The 18,768-nt window shown below is 39.7% G+C and overlaps 1 protein-coding gene across 5 annotated transcripts; it reads left to right on the forward strand.

Annotated features, from left to right (window-relative positions):
• The first annotated feature begins 2,427 nt into the window (after positions 1–2,427).
• Positions 2,428–18,603, forward strand: znf362b (zinc finger protein 362b). Of its 5 annotated transcripts, none has more exons than XM_074642591.1 (10): positions 2,428–2,582; positions 5,025–5,088; positions 5,335–5,599; positions 6,524–6,559; positions 6,632–6,736; positions 8,532–8,868; positions 10,922–11,146; positions 12,466–12,544; positions 13,199–13,357; positions 16,446–18,603. In XM_074642591.1, the coding sequence occupies exons 2-10, from the start codon at positions 5,026–5,028 to the stop codon at positions 16,560–16,562; spliced, it is 1,386 nt and encodes a 461-aa protein (XP_074498692.1). In that variant the 5' UTR covers positions 2,428–2,582; position 5,025; the 3' UTR covers positions 16,563–18,603. The 5 variants fall into 5 exon arrangements, with proteins under 5 accessions (XP_074498692.1, XP_074498693.1, XP_074498694.1 ...); XM_074642592.1 differs by having other exon boundaries at positions 8,550–8,868; XM_074642593.1 differs by having other exon boundaries at positions 5,362–5,599.
• The last annotated feature ends 165 nt before the right edge of the window (positions 18,604–18,768 follow it).

Here is an 18,768-nt window from a genome sequence, read left to right on the forward strand (position 1 = left end):
TCACTTCTGGTGAATTTAGTGGTGATGACTATATATATAGTCATAGTCTGATGAACTACTCATCTAAAGGTGATTGCTTCACTTCCTCACGCTCTGCTCTTCCAAATATGGACTTTGTTTAGGTAAGTAATCCAGATCTTCATGCTGTTTCAGAGATGTTTTATAGCTTCTATGAGGGGATTTTAAATCATCATCACTCATCGTATCAATAACTCATCAATAAAGAGACCAAACAAACACACAATATGTGCTGAATAAGGTCGGTTAAAGGGATTGTTTCCATCGTAAATGCTTACATTATTCTTGGGTGCCAGTGAATCACGGTAGTATGTACGCACAGTCTCACTGGTGGTTTTTAAGAGTTAAAAGTAGAGCTGCAACGATTAATCGATTAGTTGTCAACTATTAAAATAAACACCAACTATTTTGATAATCGATTAATCAGTTTTTTAAGAAAATAAAATTCTAAATTCTCTGATTCCAGCTTCTTAAATGTGAATATTTTCTGGTTTCTTTACTCCTCTATAACAGTAAACTGAATATCTTTGAGTTGTGGACAAAACGAGACATTTGAGGACGCTTTGGGAAACACTGATGGACATTTTTCACCATTTTATAGACCAAACAACTGATCGATTAATCGATAAAATAATCAACAGATTAATCGATAATAAAAATAATCGTTAGTTACAGCCCTAACTGAGACTTTTACCTGGTTAAATAAAGGACAAGAGTGACCTGCAAATCATTAAATCAATATTTAATGCAGATTTTATGGCTTTCCTCATCAGATTGGGATACAGGTGCATTTAAGTTTTCTCCAGTACATTTTAGAAATATTGCATTTTTGCCTTCACTGCATAAGATTTCAGGCTATAAAACATTATGATGATCATAAAATATGATGCATTTCTGCAGATTAAAACACCTAAAGCATCTATCTGAGTAATTCAACACTGAACGGGGACATTATTTCTGATTTAACCATTGTTTCTTAGTCTGTGCTTGACTTAAGCGACATTTTGAGCGCAGTTTCTTTGTAATGAGGTATTTTTACATTGTAGTATTTTAGGATTTGGCTATAACGTTACTTCCATCCCTGCGGTGTGAATATTTTCTGGTTTCTTTATGACAGTAAACTGAATATCTTTGAGTTTTGGACAAAAGGAGACATTTGAGGACGTCATCTTGAGCTTTGGGAAACACTGATCTACATTTTTCACCATTTTATCGACAAAACAACTGATCGATTAATCGAGAAGATAATCGACAGATTAATCGATAATGAAAATAATGTAACAAATTAGTTAACACTGCCTAGGTTTTAGGAAAAAGGACTCTTGGTCGATGCTTTTGCTTCTAATTTATTGTTTTTACTTTAGTTTATTGTTGTAACAATGTTTTTATGATTACCTTCTTAGCGAGGTCTCTTAAAATAAGAGACTTTTACCTGAGACTAGAGCTGCAACGATTTATTGATTAGTTGTCAACTATTAAATTAATCAGCAACTATTTTGATAATCGATTAATCGGTTTGAATAATTTCTTAAGAAAAAAAGTCTAAATTCTCTGATTCCAGCTTCTTAATAATTAATATTTTTTGGTTTCTTTACTCCTCTATGACAAATGAACTGAATATTTTTCATCATTTTATAGACCAAACAACTAATCGCATAATCAAGAAAATAATTGTTAGAATTAGAATCAGAATCAGAATCGTGTTTATTGCCAGGTGTATGAGATATACACTAGGAATTTGCTTTGGTTTGTTGGTGCAAATAAGGAATAAAAATGACAATAGAAGAGTTAAAAATGTTAGAATATAATAAGAATATATTTATTTTTAATTTTACCAATATACAATATAAGCTATAAACATAATATAATCGTTAGATGCAGCTCTATCTGAGACTTTTACCTGGTTACATAAAGGACAAGAGTGACCTGCAAATCATTAAATCAATATTTAATGGAGACTTTATGGCTTTCCTCATCAGATTGGGATACAGGTGCATCTAAGTTTTCTCCAGTACATTTTAGAAATATTGCATTTTTGCCTTCACTGCATAAGATTTCACATGTAGGCTTTAAAACATCATAAAATATGATGCATTTCTGCAGATTAAAACACCTAAATGAGTAATTTAGGGACATTAATTGTTATTTAACCCTTGTTTCTTATAGTCAGTTTGACTTAAGGGACATTTTGAGCGCAGTTTCTTTGTAATGAGGTGTATTTTTTCTACATTGTGGTTTCTATTTTAGGATCAACGTTACTTCCACTCCTGCAGATCTGTCGACCCAAACACACCGCCGACATTAGATTCATCATACATGTGAATAAAGTAGGTCATCGTGCAAAAAAAAGCAACAGTAGCAGAACATATTCCTCTCTCTCTGTGTGTGTGAGTGTGTGTGTGGTGTGTGCGTGTGTATAGTGAGCCTGCAGCACCCAGAAGTGAACAAAGCGACCCGGAAGCGGTGGTCCGACTGGAGGCAGCAGGCAGAAAGAACATCAAGCTTTTATATTATAGCTGGAGCTAGTCTGTCTGTCTGTCTCTCTATCTACTCTGCAACACCAGGTATGTGTGCATCATGTGTGTTCTGCTGCTGTGCATGTATCTAATGTATCCAATAGCGGATCTAAAGCTTCCTAAATGTTGCAATGTTGCATTCGCTCTCCTTTGATTCGTCAGAAAGTTGCAGAATGTAGCAAAAAAAAAAGAAAAGCGCAGCTCCTAAAAAAAAAGTGAAATGCGGTTAAAGATGGCTCTGCTGCGTCGGGTCCATGTTGACCTTAACGTGCTCGGTACCGGGGGGTTTTAACGTGCATGTTGTCCGGTTCCGTGCTGTGTGTGTGTTTGTTGCAGGGCTGCTTGTTGGAGGAAGTGTCAGGGTTTTTTTTTTTTAAGAGGAGGCCGGGCTATTCAAACCTGCAACCTGCTTTTACACCTAAACAATCCTTCATGCCTTTGACATGGGGAGAAACAGAAACACCTCTGTGTCGGTGTTTCCTCCCGGTGCACCGACAACAACCGACCGACGGTGTAACATGTGCATGATCCTAAATATATTTTTGGGGGGTCTGCAGAATATGGCGTCCCGCCTTATAAAAATAAGGCTGCCATTTTTGTTTCTCTTTTGTCTGGAAATGTTTAAAGACAAACTGTGAGGAGGATGTGTTGGAGGCTCCGAGGGGAGGGTCGGTGGATCCGGTGGTCGGTGCAAGTCCTGCAGGATCTCAGTCCACCGACACACCACAGACAGGTCACAGACACGACCAGACAGTCAGAGAAGCAGACAGGCAGACAAAAGTCAAGTTTTCAGCTCGTTTATCTGCAGGTTTTAAAGCGACGTGCACTTATTTCAGGATTTCACTGTCAGAGACAAAAGGAACAAACAGAGGAGCTGGATGTTGGATGTGGAAGCGAACCGGCTACAGATCTCTGGCTCACTCTCATCATGTGCTAATATTAAAGTGACATCTATAGATGTTTGACCTGGGTTAACTTAAAGGGGACAGTTTGGGCTCGTAGTCACACTGGACACAAAAATAAGTCCTGACATCTTTATCCAAGATTATGACTTTATTATTATTTTTAAAATGTATTTATTTATTTAATTTTATATTTAATTTTATTTTTATAATGTATTTATCCATTTTTTACAAATAAATTTAAACTCAGAATCCACTTTTTGCTTCTTTGCTCTTGCAATAATCATGTTGAATTTTGCACATTATACCTCAACTATTATTATTTTTAAAAACAAAACATTGTAACTTGCACACTTTGCTAACATATGGTATGTTATATAGTAGGTTATTCTATAGTAGGTTATTATATAGGGGGTCCTTAAAACATTCTTTAATATATCATAAATCAATTTTTACAAAGAATATCTATTGATATTAACTTTTTTTTGTTGACCTATGTTAACTTAAAGGTGACAGTTTGGGCTCATAGTCACACTGGAGGCCTGATTTACACACAAATACACCACAGCAACTGTTAACAATAAGTCCTCACATCTTTATCCAAGGTTTATGACTTTATTATTATTTTTTAAATTTAATTTATTTTATTTTTATAATTTAATTTATTTTCAATATCTTAAATCCATTTTTTTTTTTTTACAAAGAAATTTGAACTCAAAATCCATTTTTGTCTTCTTAGCTCCTGTAATAATCATGTTGAATTTTGCACATTTACCACCTCAATTATAATTATTTATTTTGTAACTTGCACACATTGCTAATGTATATAGTAGGTATAGTATATAGGGGGTCCTTAAAACATTCTTTAATATATCATAAATCCATTTTTAAAAAGAATATTTATATACACCACCGACACGTCCAGAGAGGCAAAGAAAAGTCAAGTTTCAGGTCGTTTATCTGCATGTTTTAAAGCGGTGAGCACAGTTAATTTTTGGTCTTATAAAGGTTCAAAAGTTTCTTAACTAAGTCTGTCCTCAGTGGATAAGTGGAGCAGTTTGAGCGCCATAAATTGTTCTTAATATTTAACAAAAATATGTGATTAATCATGGAAGAGCGTACAAAGCTATAAGTGTAAGTGATGGAAACTAGTGAAATGTTTACGGTAGTTTGGGGCCAAAGGAAACTAGAGCTGCGACTAACGATTATTTTCTTTGTCGATTAAACTGTAGATTATTTTCTCAATTAATCGATCAGTTGTTTTGTCTTCAAAATGGTGAAAAATGTTGATCAGTGTTTCCCAAAGCCCAAGACGACGTCTTCAAATGTCTCAAAGATATTCAGTTTACTGTCATAGAAAATAAAGAAACCAGAAAATATTCACATTTAAGAAGCTGAAATCAGAGAATTTAGTCTTTTATTTCTTAAGAAATGACTCAAACTGATTAATCAATTTCCAAAATAGTTGGTGATTAATTTAATAGTTGCATAGTTGAAAAACTTAATATCATAAATAAAGTAAGATAACAGCTCATTAAGTATAACTTGACTTTTGAACGTGACTAAAATACATTTTATTTTATTTCAGGATGGCGGAGCCGCGATTTAACAATCCGTATTTCTGGCCGCCGCCTCCATCCATGCCAGGCCAGGTAAGTCCATTCGTCACGTGTCTTTACGGTCACTCTTCCACCTGTCGTTGTTTCCATGTGTGAACGTCTTCTCAGCCATTCAGCACCAGTCCGTCAGTGGAACAAAGTCTCGTAGATGAAACATAATTTAACTCGTACTGTGTGCTGGTCGGTGTTTTCTAACCTGGGATGTGTATTTTGGGGGCTTGAATGACTTTCACACACGGTGACTGTTTTCTGTTGAGCATGGCCCGTTAACCCTTTCAGCTGGATAACCTGGTGCTCATTAACAAGATTAAGGAGCAGCTGATGGCCGAGAAGATCCGACCCCTGCACCTGCCGCCTACCTCCGCCCAATCCCAGCAGTCTCTGCTGGTGCAGACCTCGTCTCCGGACGGCGGCGCTCAGCACGTCATGTCGGTGCCGAAGCCCCAGCAGCAGCAGCAGGTGCAGGGCCACCACCCGCAGCCGCAGGGCTCCGGACAGCCGGACATCGCTCTGCACGCTCGCCCGGCGTCCAGCTCTGGACCAGGTACGGTCGGCACTTTGTTGTTTGAAGACCCGCTTGCTAGTTTTTGCTAATATCAACAACTAGCAAGCATTAAAGGTTTGGGTATTTTTACCGCAACTCAGCGACCAAATATGCAAAACAAATGTCAAATCATACCACGCTGTAGTTTGTTTGTAGACTTATTAAATTCAATAAAGTTGAAGTTAATGAGCTAACTGATATGTCTGGTGCCTTCAAATGAAACTGGTGAGCTCGTGTTTACAACATGGGAAGTCGTGTACACGATATGCTTGGTGCTCAAGTGGTTAAGTCAACGTAGTTATAGCAACGGCAATTTTAACGTTACTGTCGGCGTCTAGAAGCCACAGAGGTCAACAATTTAGCTAGCGAGCGAGCGGGTAACATAATGCATGGCCTATTGAAGGAGGCTGGGTCACGCACCAACGCGTCATATCTTTGGGGTACAACAGATGCGCTGTAAAATCTGGTCAGCACTCGCCAAAATTGAGCCAATCGCAACGCACGACCGCAGCTCCAGTGCACACGTGTCATACCACATAGCTCAAGACCCGTGTCCGCCCGTGTCCCTGCCTCCTTCAATAGGCCATGACATAATGCAGGAAATGCAAAGGCATAATGACAGAGAAAAAGATGACGCTGTTGGGAATATCAACATTTTCCTCAGACATATTATAAAATTACAAAGAAAAACAATATATTCACTTATTACGCACCGAAAAATTTACTTTCATGGCCTCCGCCATTTCTGACAACGTCAACAAACACGTCGTGAACTCCGAGCTTTCATAAACTTTCCACTTACAAGGCCGTGAATACCACAAGACGGGGGCGTTAATATGGATTCTACTTGTGAACACGACAACATTTGAAGGCACCAGTATTTTAAAGGTACTGATTTTCTTTCATCAAATATTTTGATCTCAGATTATGCGCTGGTGACGATATTCTCAGACATGGCAGGTACGTCTATATCAAAACACAATTCACTGTTCACTTAATTAAAAATGCCATCACCTGACACCTTCCTTCCAGATGGAAACATGGACGATAAGTCGGCGGTGAAGGCCAAAGGATTGTGGGAAGACTGGCACATGAGACAGCTCAGCGAGCAACAGAACCGGCTCAACCATCGCTCAGGTACTGCTGTCAGCCGGTCTCTGGGGGGGAGATAACAACGAGAGCGTCAGCCTCTGGTGTCGTTTGAACCGACAGCAGTGTGATCAGTCAGACTGTTGAGTTGTCTCAGCAGACAGTAAGGGCACAACGGACAGACAATAGCTGGTAAATAAGACATTTATATTGCACTAACACTCAGTGTGCATTCAGTCAGTATCATTAGTTGGTTGGATTAAAGTTGCAAAACATCAAATAAGATGTTTTATTAACCGTCATCCTGCCAACCTATGTAACATTCAAGGACCGCCGACAGAGAAGAATAAACTACTGTAAGAAACAACCATCATAGCATTTCTTCTCAATCATTATTCGTTATGTAATTAAAGGTGATAACATTCTCCCTCTCCCGTTCCATTGCTTTCACTTCACAACAAGTCATTGCCAGACACTTGCCGTCAATCTCAGCCATTTATCCGTTTTTTACACACTAACTGACGACCCAGAGATACCACATGATACCAACGTTGTTTTACTATCGGCTCACAAGCCTTGTTAGAAGTGGGAGCCAAACGTCAGACATCTTCCACACATGTAAACAAAACATTCATTTTGGACCCGCCAACATTTTTTAAAATGATTAATTCACAAAAGCTCTAAATAAAATAAGAAAATATTCATCCGCGTAAAAATGTTATCAATAAGACCTTTAATGTCATCTGAAAGAAAAAAAACATTAATATTATTTTAGTAAAGTTAAAGTTAATTTGCATATTGTGTAAAACAAAAATAGAACACATGAAGAAATGTGTGTCGGTCTCCTTCAAAATGACTGACAGTGTGTGATACTTTACATTAGGACCCATGGAAAACCATTTTATCTATCTATTCTATTTTAATTGCGTAGGCTGCAATTGGGTGCCTTTCACTGGGGTCCCCTCAGTCTTTTTAAAAAGCACAAAATAAAACAGAAAACAATGAAGTCATCAGGAACAAACTGATTGACAAAGTCATGAAACATGGTAATGATGGAATAAATAAACCTGTGAGATAAAACAAGAAGTAAACGTCTGGAGGACCCCGTCGGTAGGATGAGCATTAAACAGTTCCCGAGGCTTAGAGTGAGGAAATAAACAGCCAGTGTGTGTGTGAGTTGTGCATTAGAGTGCCGACGACGGTTATATTAGGGAATAATACTGCGAGACACAGTTGTTGGTTTTCAGGCAATTTTAGCTTCAGCTAATTTTAGAATGATGTTGGTGCAAACCAGGGGCTGCACGGTGGTGCAGTGGTCAGCACTGGCGCCTCAGAGCTATCGTGAGCGTGCTTCTTCCTGTCACACTTTGACAGTAAAATGATGTTTGAAGTAGCGTCACCTGCTGAGGCGGCACGTCTATAATAAGTCGTGGTCCGCCAAGTATTTTTTTCGCGGAGGTTGGCGGTAAAGCTGTGTGCTTAGTTTGCAACGAACATGTGGCTGTATTCAAAGACTACAACTAGAGCCATCACTTTGAGACAAAACATGCGGAATAATAGAGAAACCTATCGAGATGAGAAGGTGAGGAAAGCCGAGGGGTTGCTGGCTACGCTACAAAAGCAGAAAGGACTTTTTACACAGCTGCATGAAGCAACGAAAGAAGGAAAGTTAAGTATTAATGTTAAAGGTTAAGTTTTGTTAATGGAACACATAACGACCCAAAACAGTCAGTCCTGTAAGCTTCAAAGACTCCTGCATAAAATGTAATTTCCCACCCCGGTTTTGAGAGTATGATTGACAATCTTTTACATAATCCGAGCCTCTCTCTTTGTCTTAAAACAGTAGTTTTCACATCTCCAGGTCTGGCTCCTTCATCCCGACCCGACAGCCACGGCATCTCAGAGGCCCTGACCCCCACCACTCCCACCTCCAGCCTCCAGAACCGCCTGGGCGGCGCCCAATCCGTGAACATCATCTCCGGGCTGGCCAGCGGTCCCGGCATGGACCACATGAAAGTCGGAGGCCTGGCCGGACTGTTGGGCCCCCCGCCCAAGGCCCCCCGTGGGCGGAAGAAGATCAAAGCTGAACACGCGACCGGTCCTCTGCTGGTGGTGCCCTACCCGCTCATCACCGACCACGGCTGCGTCACCGTGGCACCCAAAGAGGGCAAAACCTACAGGTGGGCCACAGGAAGCTGATACTATTGTCTTCAACATTTAACTGGGAGTATATTTCCTGTCAGCGCCAGCCTTGCAAAGCCAATTCACAAATTGAATTGCGGTCAACAAAAGATCAATAAGCTTTTGCTTGAGTGAAGTTTGGTTTTCAGTCGGGCGGAGATGATTGAGATGTGGTCCTCCTCTCTGAGACATCAATACAAACCCATCTTTCACTGATCGGATGAATGTTTCAGTTCATCTTTGCCTCCTGTTATCACCTGGACAAACAAACTTCTTCTTCTATTTTAGTTTATTAGACTTAAAGGTAATGTAACTTTCAGAACATCCTTGTTATTAACGACACCGGTGGCCGTTAAGTGAACTGCAGTCAGCATCCTGTGGCGCGTGATCATCCTGGGCATCGGCCAAAACAGTGACGTGACATTACTTAACAATCACATATCACCGTTACTCCCTGTAATGTCTAATCTCTCGCCATTTGCAAATTGCTTCATCAGCTATCGTTACGAAGCGAAACCGTCCCGAGTCCATTACATAGAAATCAGTCCACAGGCTGTTATAGGCAACTGAGGAAGTCTCAGTTTTTAAGTTACATTACAATGTATTCACACATTGGCATTACAAAGCAATTAATACATGTAAATTATTACATATGGTACCTTTTAATTTGTTAGGTTAGCACAATGCAGGTCTGTAGGAAGGATACTTTACCATCACCTACTGCTAGATTAGACCAGGGTTATTATAGTAAACTAAAACAAAAATAAGCAGTGAAAAATATTTTTAGTAAACTGAAACTAAAAACTATATTCTAGTTTTCTAAAAAAAACGAAACTAACAATATTGCCTGGGTAAAAAAAACTACTAAAAATGAACATAAATTCATCTGTTTTATTTTTTTTTAGCTTTAATATATCACTACCGAAAAAAAGAGACGGCGTTAATTTCCGTCAACTCTCGTGACATTAAACCACAGAAACTGAACGAACTTGATCTTCCAAGGGATGGCGTAAAGTAGCGCAAAGATTAAGCATTAAACATTACGTCCATTCCTACGCCGTTCTCCAACCATGTGTTTTGTATGTTTATGTAGCTACATACTTCTGAGACATGGCCCTAACAACAAAAACAAACCTTAAAGGGACTGTTTGTAACTTCTTACAGGTATAAATCTACCGGGTCGGGATCCCATGCGCGCTCGCGTGTGGCTGCGCTGTTCAGACCGCTCCGCTGCTTGCCTTCACTCACACAACGCGCTCGTTCTCGCTCCATCTCACGTGCGTGCGCGCACACTACACACTGCAGAAGAGTTAGTTTAGCTCTGAGAATATCTAGTGAATGTACAGTGGACGTTTGTGCAGAAATAACTGCTGCAGCTCCTCCAGACCAACAGAGGTTTCCCGTGTCTTGTGAAGTGACGGGGCTCCGCAGCGAGAAACGTTATCGTCTCTGACCGGGTGCCGGTGTCTCCCCTCCGGCCGCAGTCGGGAGACGACAACGTTTCTCTTCCTGCTTCAGCCTCGGTGGCTGAGGCAGGAAAAGCCAACACTAGGATCAGCAGTGATTCATGGAGAGACCTTCGTCTGGTCAGCTAACATTACTGCCAAGCAGCTGAAATATAGAGTGATATTGTGCTTTTAGCTGACGTGTGTTGCCTCACTGTTTTGAGCGATGCTCGTTCATGTCTATTTAAAGCGAGCTAGCGCGAACCCGACGCTGACTTTCGTTGACTGAACGGCCACAGGTGTCGCTGTTAACAAGACATTTTGAAAGTTACAAATAGTCCCTTTAAACTAAACTATTCTAACCTTGGTTTGGATGTACCGTAGATTATGATTCAGAATTGGTCGTGTTTTGCTTCATGAGGTGTATTATATTGATAAGATATATTAGTTATAGATTAGGTATTGGGGCAGCAATGGTTTAATACTTTAAAACATTAATGGTGTTGCACTGTGTCGTCTCTATTTCTAGACTAACCTGACTGAAACAACCTGATCTGATCGTGTTTGTGAATTTTGTTTTTCCCGTCCTTTTTTTTTTGTCACCAAGATGCAAAGTGTGCCCGCTCACCTTCTTAACCAAGTCAGAGATGCAGATTCACTCCAAGTCCCACACAGAGGCCAAACCACACAAGTGTCCCCACTGCTCCAAGACATTCGCCAACGCCTCCTACCTGGCCCAGCACCTGCGCATCCACCTGGGGATCAAGCCCTACCACTGCTCCTACTGCGAGAACTCCTTCCGTCAGCTGTCACACCTGCAGCAGCACACCAGGTCGGTCCGGCTGGGAACGCAAAGCAGTGGGAAGGCAGAAAAGAAGTAGCTACTGAGGAGCTAATCGCTAACTCACAGAGACCTGGCACGCAGATTATTAATATTTATGGCATTTTGGAACGTGTTTGTCCCTTTACACGTACGGCATGTCATTTGGGGGAATTCCTAGTTTGGTGTTTCTCGTTGTATACTGGGTGCATCACGGTTGTGACTAAAATATGCGGCGAGAAGTTGGAGCTATAGAATCTGTTTGCAACACTTCTTCAACTACAGTCATCTCGCTTATCAAAGTGATTAAAGGTAGGGTTGGTAATGCTGAGAAACCAGCAAGAGTACACTAGATTTTAAAAATGATCCAACCAAAAAACCCAGCCCAGTGTTGACAACTCTTTTCCAATGAAAGTAGCTCGCAGCACCAGATCCAAAAGTCTCTAAATCGAGCGAGAAAGTCGCCAAGTCAGCAACACTGACAGTTCTTCCCTCCAAAGCCACGCCCCCAAAATGATCATTATGAACGTAAACAATGATGATGGCTGTTGTTAGTACTCACAGCTGTCATTATTGGATTCGGGCGGAATGAAATGATTGGACGGGCTTATTATAGTCCTGCGACAGCCACAGATACCGGATTTTTAAGTTTTTTTGTCTGGACCACAGAGGGCCAGCCCTACAAACACAAAACTCTGTCACTGTGTGATGAAGTTATACAATTAGTTGGTCGAATATTGGAGTTTCCTCTTTTAAAATGAAAAGGCGGGAACAGTCCTTTATGCAAATGAGCCCGTCCAGCGCGACGCGTCCGGCTCACGAAGCTGTCAAACGAGGCGATCTAGTTCTAAAATGAAACCAGATCCAGCAGCTGTGACATCATCGCCTGTTTCTCGCTTAAAATGTTTTCAGAAGTAGATTTTGGTGGATTGTTTAGACGGAATAACAGAAAGTTTACGAGCAGGCCGCCGTGTTGTTTCCTGTTTGAAACGACGAGCAGAAAACCAGGGACCAATCGGGTGTATTGAACGATAGGGAGCGTCCCCTAGTGTCCTCGCTGGACCTGGTGGACATGTACCGCTGGATTTAACATTATAGACACGACCTCTGACTATTAGTGGAACAATTTAGCCACAAATTCACAGACTGACGGAACACGGTCCAGACATGTACTCGATTTTGACCGAGTCTTATTGATTTATTGATTGCGGTCGGGATACATATCAACAAATATTACAAAAAATATTATTTGAACAGCGCTACCAACCCTCCTTTTTTAAAAAGATAAAATGTGAGTAATTGTTTTTTGTGATCTTCTTCTTTTGCCACAGAATCCACACAGGCGATCGGCCGTATAAATGTGCTCACCCCGGATGTGAAAAGGCTTTTACCCAGCTGTCTAACCTCCAGGTCAGTATCAAGGTTTTAATAGTTCTCGAATTTTCAATTTGTTTTTATTTTATTATAAGTTTTGACCTTTCGATTTCATTTTAGTTTAGTTTAAATTAGTTTTCAAAGCGTGTTTGCTAGTTTTAGTTTAGTTTCATACACAGTACATGTGTAGAACTGTAGGAATGGCCAAAATGTTTAATCTTTGCTCCGCTTCAGTGAAGAAATTGTTCCATACGCCGTCTCCTGGAAGGTCAAGTCCGTTCAGTTTCTGTTGTTCAGTGTCACAAGATTTGACAGAAATTCGTCTCCTTTTTTCAGAAGTGATATATTGTAGCTAAAAAATAAAAACTGAAATGAATTCATTTTTATTTTATTTTTTTTTATTTTCTTTATTTTTTTTTAACCAGGCAATATAATTTACGTTTATTTTTTCTTTAAGAATTTAGTTTTTATTTAGCTTCAGTTTACTAAAAATATTTTTCACTGCTTATTTTCATTTTAGTTTCCTATAATAACCCAGGTCAGTACATGGCCAAACAACTTAGTTCTGTCACAATCGATATTACTCTGAGGTAGACGACTACCCAGCGAAACACGTAGTGAAAAAAGCCTTGCTTTAACTGACTGTAATCACAAATGAACAGCTTCTGTCTGTGTTTCTTCCCCCGACAGTCTCACCAGAGGCAGCACAATAAAGACAAGCCGTATAAATGTCCTAACTGCTACCGTGCCTACTCCGACTCCGCGTCGTTGCAGATCCACTTGTCAGCGCACGCCATCAAAAACGCGAAGGCCTACTGCTGTAGCATGTGTGGCCGGGCGTACACCTCAGTGAGTAAAACCACGTGTCTAATCTCTTCATCTTCATGTGTGTCATGTTCTTTTCCCCGGTGTGTCTTCAGACAAACTGTTTCTCTGGCTGATAAGATGATGAACTTTGATGAACCTCTGCCTCACTTCGCCTGAAACTAGCCGTGTTTCCTGTTTGTGATATTTAACAATGCAACGTGTTCTTGCTCGTATTCAAGCATAAAGAAGAGACGGTCCACTTCTCATTTCGGCAGTTAATTTGATCATTTTTACTTGTTAAACTGGTTTGCAAGGTACATATTTAATCTCAGTCAAATTTCTGTAGAGCTCAAACAACTAATTGAGTACTCAGTCGAATTAATTAACTCAATCAACTGTTTTGATCATGAATTAAATGGCATTTCTAAGCAGAAATTACAAATATTTACTGGTTCCAGCTTCTAAAATGTGAATACTGGCTGTTTTTTCTTCTATTATAATAATATATATCTTTAAGTTCTGAACCGTTGGTCGAACAAAAAAAGGAAATGGTCTTTTATAGATCAGATGAGTGATTCTCGACCATGTGCCACAGAGGAGGAACAGTTTGCAAAATTTAATTTCCTTTTTTTTTTCACCAATTCGTGCTGACACATGGAGACAATTTGGACATACTAACAAATACAAAGGCAACAACAGCTGTCCCTGGTTTACAAAACAAACAAAAAAGATATAAATAAGTGACGGGGAAGAGCATGTGCAGAATATAGAATGAAAAATAAATCAATCAAAAAAGGTAATAAGAAAATTAAAAGAAGAAGGAGAGAAGAAATAAAAATAAGAGATGTGATCTGTTTGTCTTTGGATGCATTTCAGGTAAGCTTTGCAGGACGGGTTTGGTTTAGTGTGATTTATTCTTTCTGTTCGTACATACCCACATACTGTAGGTTTAATTTCCAATAAAACATAACAAAAGCTAATTTTGTCTTCAAAAAGAGAAGCTACTCATCTGTGAAATCAGCTGCTGTTGTGGACGGTTTGAAGTGTGAACAGTCCTAAAACATAAGTTTTGTTCTTCTGTCAGTTTTCTTTAGCTCCCTCTAAAGTTAAAAGTTTGCTACCGTTGTTACTCGATCCACTGATTTCACTGATTCCCAAACTCGGGGTCCTGACCCCCATTAGGGGTCGCCAAAGCTTAACGTGGGGTCGCGAGGCCTCTTTGATCTCAGCATTTCATTCATTTCTCGAGAGAAAAATAAATTAAATTGTTATTTATTATTTGGAATATTATTTAAAGCTGAAGTAGGCGAGATTGGAGCAAATATGATTTTAAAAAAGTTATTTTTATAAAACGGTCACTATATCGTGACAGTAGTAAATGAAACACGGTGTCCTCCGGTGCTCCTAACGGCATCTGCAAGATTTCACAGACCGGAGGAAAACAAGCAGTAAGAGCTGATCTGAGGTCTGCTGTCCAGCTGCTGTCTATGAGAGCCGGCTGTCAATCACTCGCAAACTCAACCAAACGGTCAAACTAGGCAGCGCTGATCAAATATGAATCAGTATTATGTTACGTTAATGCCTATTTCTCTCCTCAGATGTTTTCAGAATCATCTTGTAGTGCACGGTTTAGCTGTAAAATGAGAACGTTTGTGACACCGCCGCCATTGTGAAATCTGGTGAAGGAACGCCAAGTTCCGGTCACATGACCGGAGCACAGCCATAAAGTGACCTGTGATTGGTCAGATTGGAGATTTTCTAAAGCCTGAAAACAGAGCCATGAGGAGGAGCAGAAGTCTAGTTTTCTCTCAGAACACTTGAATTACAATATGCTGAAAGGTTATTATGGACTTTTTGCCCAGTGATGCTAAAAATATACTGCCTACTGAAGCTTTAAGATACAAACCGGAAAAGGGCGCGGTGAGGACCTGAACACAAGTTATATTCACAGAGTTCCCTCTCTGCTAAACGGCCTCGTCCTGCATCAGAAGAGTACGCCGTTAAAACAACAAAAGGACTAATTGGAACAATGGCTAAGCATCAGGGAGAGAAAAACACTGAATTTGTCAAAAAAAATAAGCAGATGTAGTATGAATGATTGTTAAAAAAAATAAAAATACATAATACAGATAGAGAATTGTGTTAAAAGTTGCTAAAAATAACAAATATTATTCTCTGATGCAACATTAACAGGAAATAATCTGCTCAAAATTCATCCAAATCACTCGTTTTACACAAACTTATAATGTTCAATATTTGGGTCAGTTGTTCAGTTTATCAGTTGTTCTGTACTGTTATTGTTATGCACTGAATATAATATTAAAGGGACTGTTTGTAACCTTTTAAGCGCATAAATGTACCGGGTCCGGACACATGCGCGCTCGCGTGTGTCCGGAGTCTCCTCCTCTGCCTGCTTGCCTTCAATCAGACAGCGCGCGCGCGCGTTCTCGCTGTCTCGCTCCACCTCTAGACGTGAACGCGCGCTCACTCCACACTGCAGAAGAGTTAGTTTAGCTCTGAGAATATCTAGTGAATGTACAGTGGACGTTTGTGCAGAAATAACTGCTGCAGCTCCTCCAGACCAACAGAGGTTTCCCGTGTCTTGTGAAGTGACGGAGCTCCGCAGAGAGAAACTTTACCGTCTCGTTACCGACCGGGTGCCGGTGTCTCCCTGTTCACTCAGGCTGCGGGCGGAGACGGTAACGTCTCGCTGCAAAGCCAACACAGGATCAGCATTGATTCATGGAGAGACCTTCGTCTGGTCAGCTAACATTACTGCCAAGCAGCTGAAATATAGAGTGATATTGTGGTTTTAGCTGACGTGTGTCGCCTCACTGTTCTGAGCGATGCTCGTTCATGTCTATCTAGAACGAGCAAGCTCGAGCCCGACGCTGACTTTAGTTGATTTCACGGCCACAGGTGTCGCTGTTAACAAGCATTTCTGAAAGTATATAAAGTAAATAGTCCCTTTTAAATGTCCATAAAACATGTCAGTTAGTCAGGGGTCGTCAGCTTACACAATGATAGAAAACAGATGCAGGAACTGTTACTGTGTTTATTTTTAGGCTGTTGTCCTGATGGCAGTACTCTGATTTTGGAGCATTTTGTGTGTTTTCCTGTCTTTCTGTAGGAGACCTACCTTATGAAGCACATGTCCAAACACACGGTGGTGGAGCACCTAGTGAGCCACCAGTCGCCTCAGAGGACCGAGTCCCCCAACATCCCCATACGCATCTCCCTCATCTGAGCCGCTCGGCAGCAGGTCGGATTCAGAGTCTACGTCAGGCTGGAGCTCATGAGGCCCTGCACCCACAGCCATCTACATAAGGCTTACTTTAACATTATGACAGCTGACATAAGCATTCAGTGCTAGATTCAATAAAAACAGGCCGCCTCCATCCATCTCGATAACAGGCCGCCTGTCAAAAATGAGCACAGCGTTATTTTGTGAATGTAAAAAAAAAAAAAAATACAGCTAGATGTTGTCCGGAGGATCGAGTGGCAAAGAATGTCTTGCGTCAGATTTAATAAGCACTTTCGTAAGCGTCATGTAAACTGCCGGATGCATTGGCCATCAGAAATGTTTTAGTTAGTTGTTTTTTTTCCTCTTCCATGAAATGGGTTTTTCCAAAATGTGCCAGATGATATTCGCCCTTATAAAGAATTGAGAGAAAAATAAAATGTTTGCTGGGTGTATTGTGGAGACATCCAAAGATAATCTTAAAGCACTTTTAGGCCTCGTGGTTTTGGCTCAAATTGTTTCAATCTCGTTGGATGGGAAATGCTAAAGGGCATTACTTGTGGCAGCTAAAGAGTACCGACTGTTTAAAAAAACAAAACAGTCTTTTTATGTTTCTTTTTGTATATTTTACACATTTACAGGGTCATCTTAAAATTTGAAGAAAGGCAATCGGTAGATGACAATTTAACCATTTGATGATTGTATTATTGACTTGGGGGAGGCCAATACGTAGAGCGACATGGAAGGGAAGAAGGATGAATGTTTTTTTTTATTATTTTTCACTCCATTTTTTGACATTACGGCACCTTTTACGATCGTAACACATGATCAAAGAAACACTGCTTTTTATATATATTATGTTTTCCTCACGTCCCAGTAACTTAGTGCCATAATATATGAACCTTGTTGAAGGTTTTAAGAGTGTGTGTACTTTCTCTACTCAGTTAAGCTTTGACTATTATAAGTATTAGAGGTTGAATACGTTGCACATGTATCAGTGCCAGCTCTGCTCTACTCAGCCCGACTTTTAAAAACACACTTTAAGCTGAAATTAAATTTTACTCAAGGTGGTAAATTTTAAAACCCAAACATTGGACCAAAATGTGAAGTTATTGTACAGCTACTCTGACCCAGTTAAGTATTTTTTTAATAAGCTTTACCCATTTGGAATAAACTGCAGTATAATTCATATTCCACCTTTGTTTATGAGTTAACGTGGAGGTGATGCTTCTCCTTTTTCTCCTTTGTATTCTTTTTATTGTACACAGTATTGTTTGTTGTATTTTTACTGTAACTTTAACCTCTGGATGGTACTAACAGAGTACCCTGTATTCTTCAGGGCACTTCAGAAAAAGGTGCTACGGCTAAACGTTTGAGACGGAACTGAGAATAATGTAAAATACATATACAGTATATAGTATGTTTTCAAAAGAATAAAAACTTATTACTCAAGCCACTGGCCTGAAAAACAGACATTTAACGCCAACAACAGACCCTGCCTCTTCAACTTACTCTCTCTCTTCTGAGATAATGGGAAAATGTACATGTTGCTGTACTGTAAAACATGTTAACTCATTTATAGTACCTATTTTTTAGTTTTCATAAACATGCTCCGTTTGGGTTTTTATAAAAGTTTATGTATGAACTTACTGTAATTATTTTAGTCTACCCATATGTTATTAATATTCATGTTTTATATCAGTTATTTACATGTAAGCCTTAACTGTTTTATCATCCCATTTCCATTACTCTGTATTGTGTTCTGCAGTATTCAGTCGTGTAAAACATTTTCATTTTTTTCCTTCCGCATGGAGTTCCTGAGCTGTAATCTGTATGATAACTGTTTAACCCATGTTCTCTATGAAAAGATATTGCGTAGATTTATTACACTTTTTCCCGTCTTGCATTGTGGTTTCATATACAGTTTCTAGACGACTAAATATGCACAGCCAAGACTGAGGAGTTAAACTAAGGTTATCAATGTTTAAAAAAGGAAAAAAAGCTTTGTATCTTTACCTTGTTTAATAAACAGACTGTTATAAATTCATCACTGGCTGCTTGGTTTGCCAATAAATGTGTTTTTAGAGGGCAAGGAGGCGGGAGACGGGGGGACAAAATCAATCATTGCATTTGTTTTTTATTCACTTTTATTTATGAAAATATTTTTTTTGTTCAAAAATGTATTTACATGAATACAACAAAAGTCAAAGTT

Source organism: Sebastes fasciatus, chromosome 8 (genome assembly GCF_043250625.1).
Source record: "Sebastes fasciatus isolate fSebFas1 chromosome 8, fSebFas1.pri, whole genome shotgun sequence".
Classification (NCBI taxonomy): domain Eukaryota; kingdom Metazoa; phylum Chordata; class Actinopteri; order Perciformes; family Sebastidae; genus Sebastes; species Sebastes fasciatus.

Bases quoted from the DNA above. Each gene is read 5' to 3' on its own strand.
- znf362b (XM_074642591.1), top strand. From the start codon at position 5,026: ATGGCGGAGCCGCGATTTAACAATCCGTATTTCTGGCCGCCGCCTCCA. The intron at 5,600-6,523 runs GTACGGTCGGCA...TTTTGATCTCAG, and splicing joins GGCGTCCAGCTCTGGACCAG to ATTATGCGCTGGTGACGATA. The intron at 12,545-13,198 runs GTCAGTATCAAG...TTCCCCCGACAG, and splicing joins CCCAGCTGTCTAACCTCCAG to TCTCACCAGAGGCAGCACAA.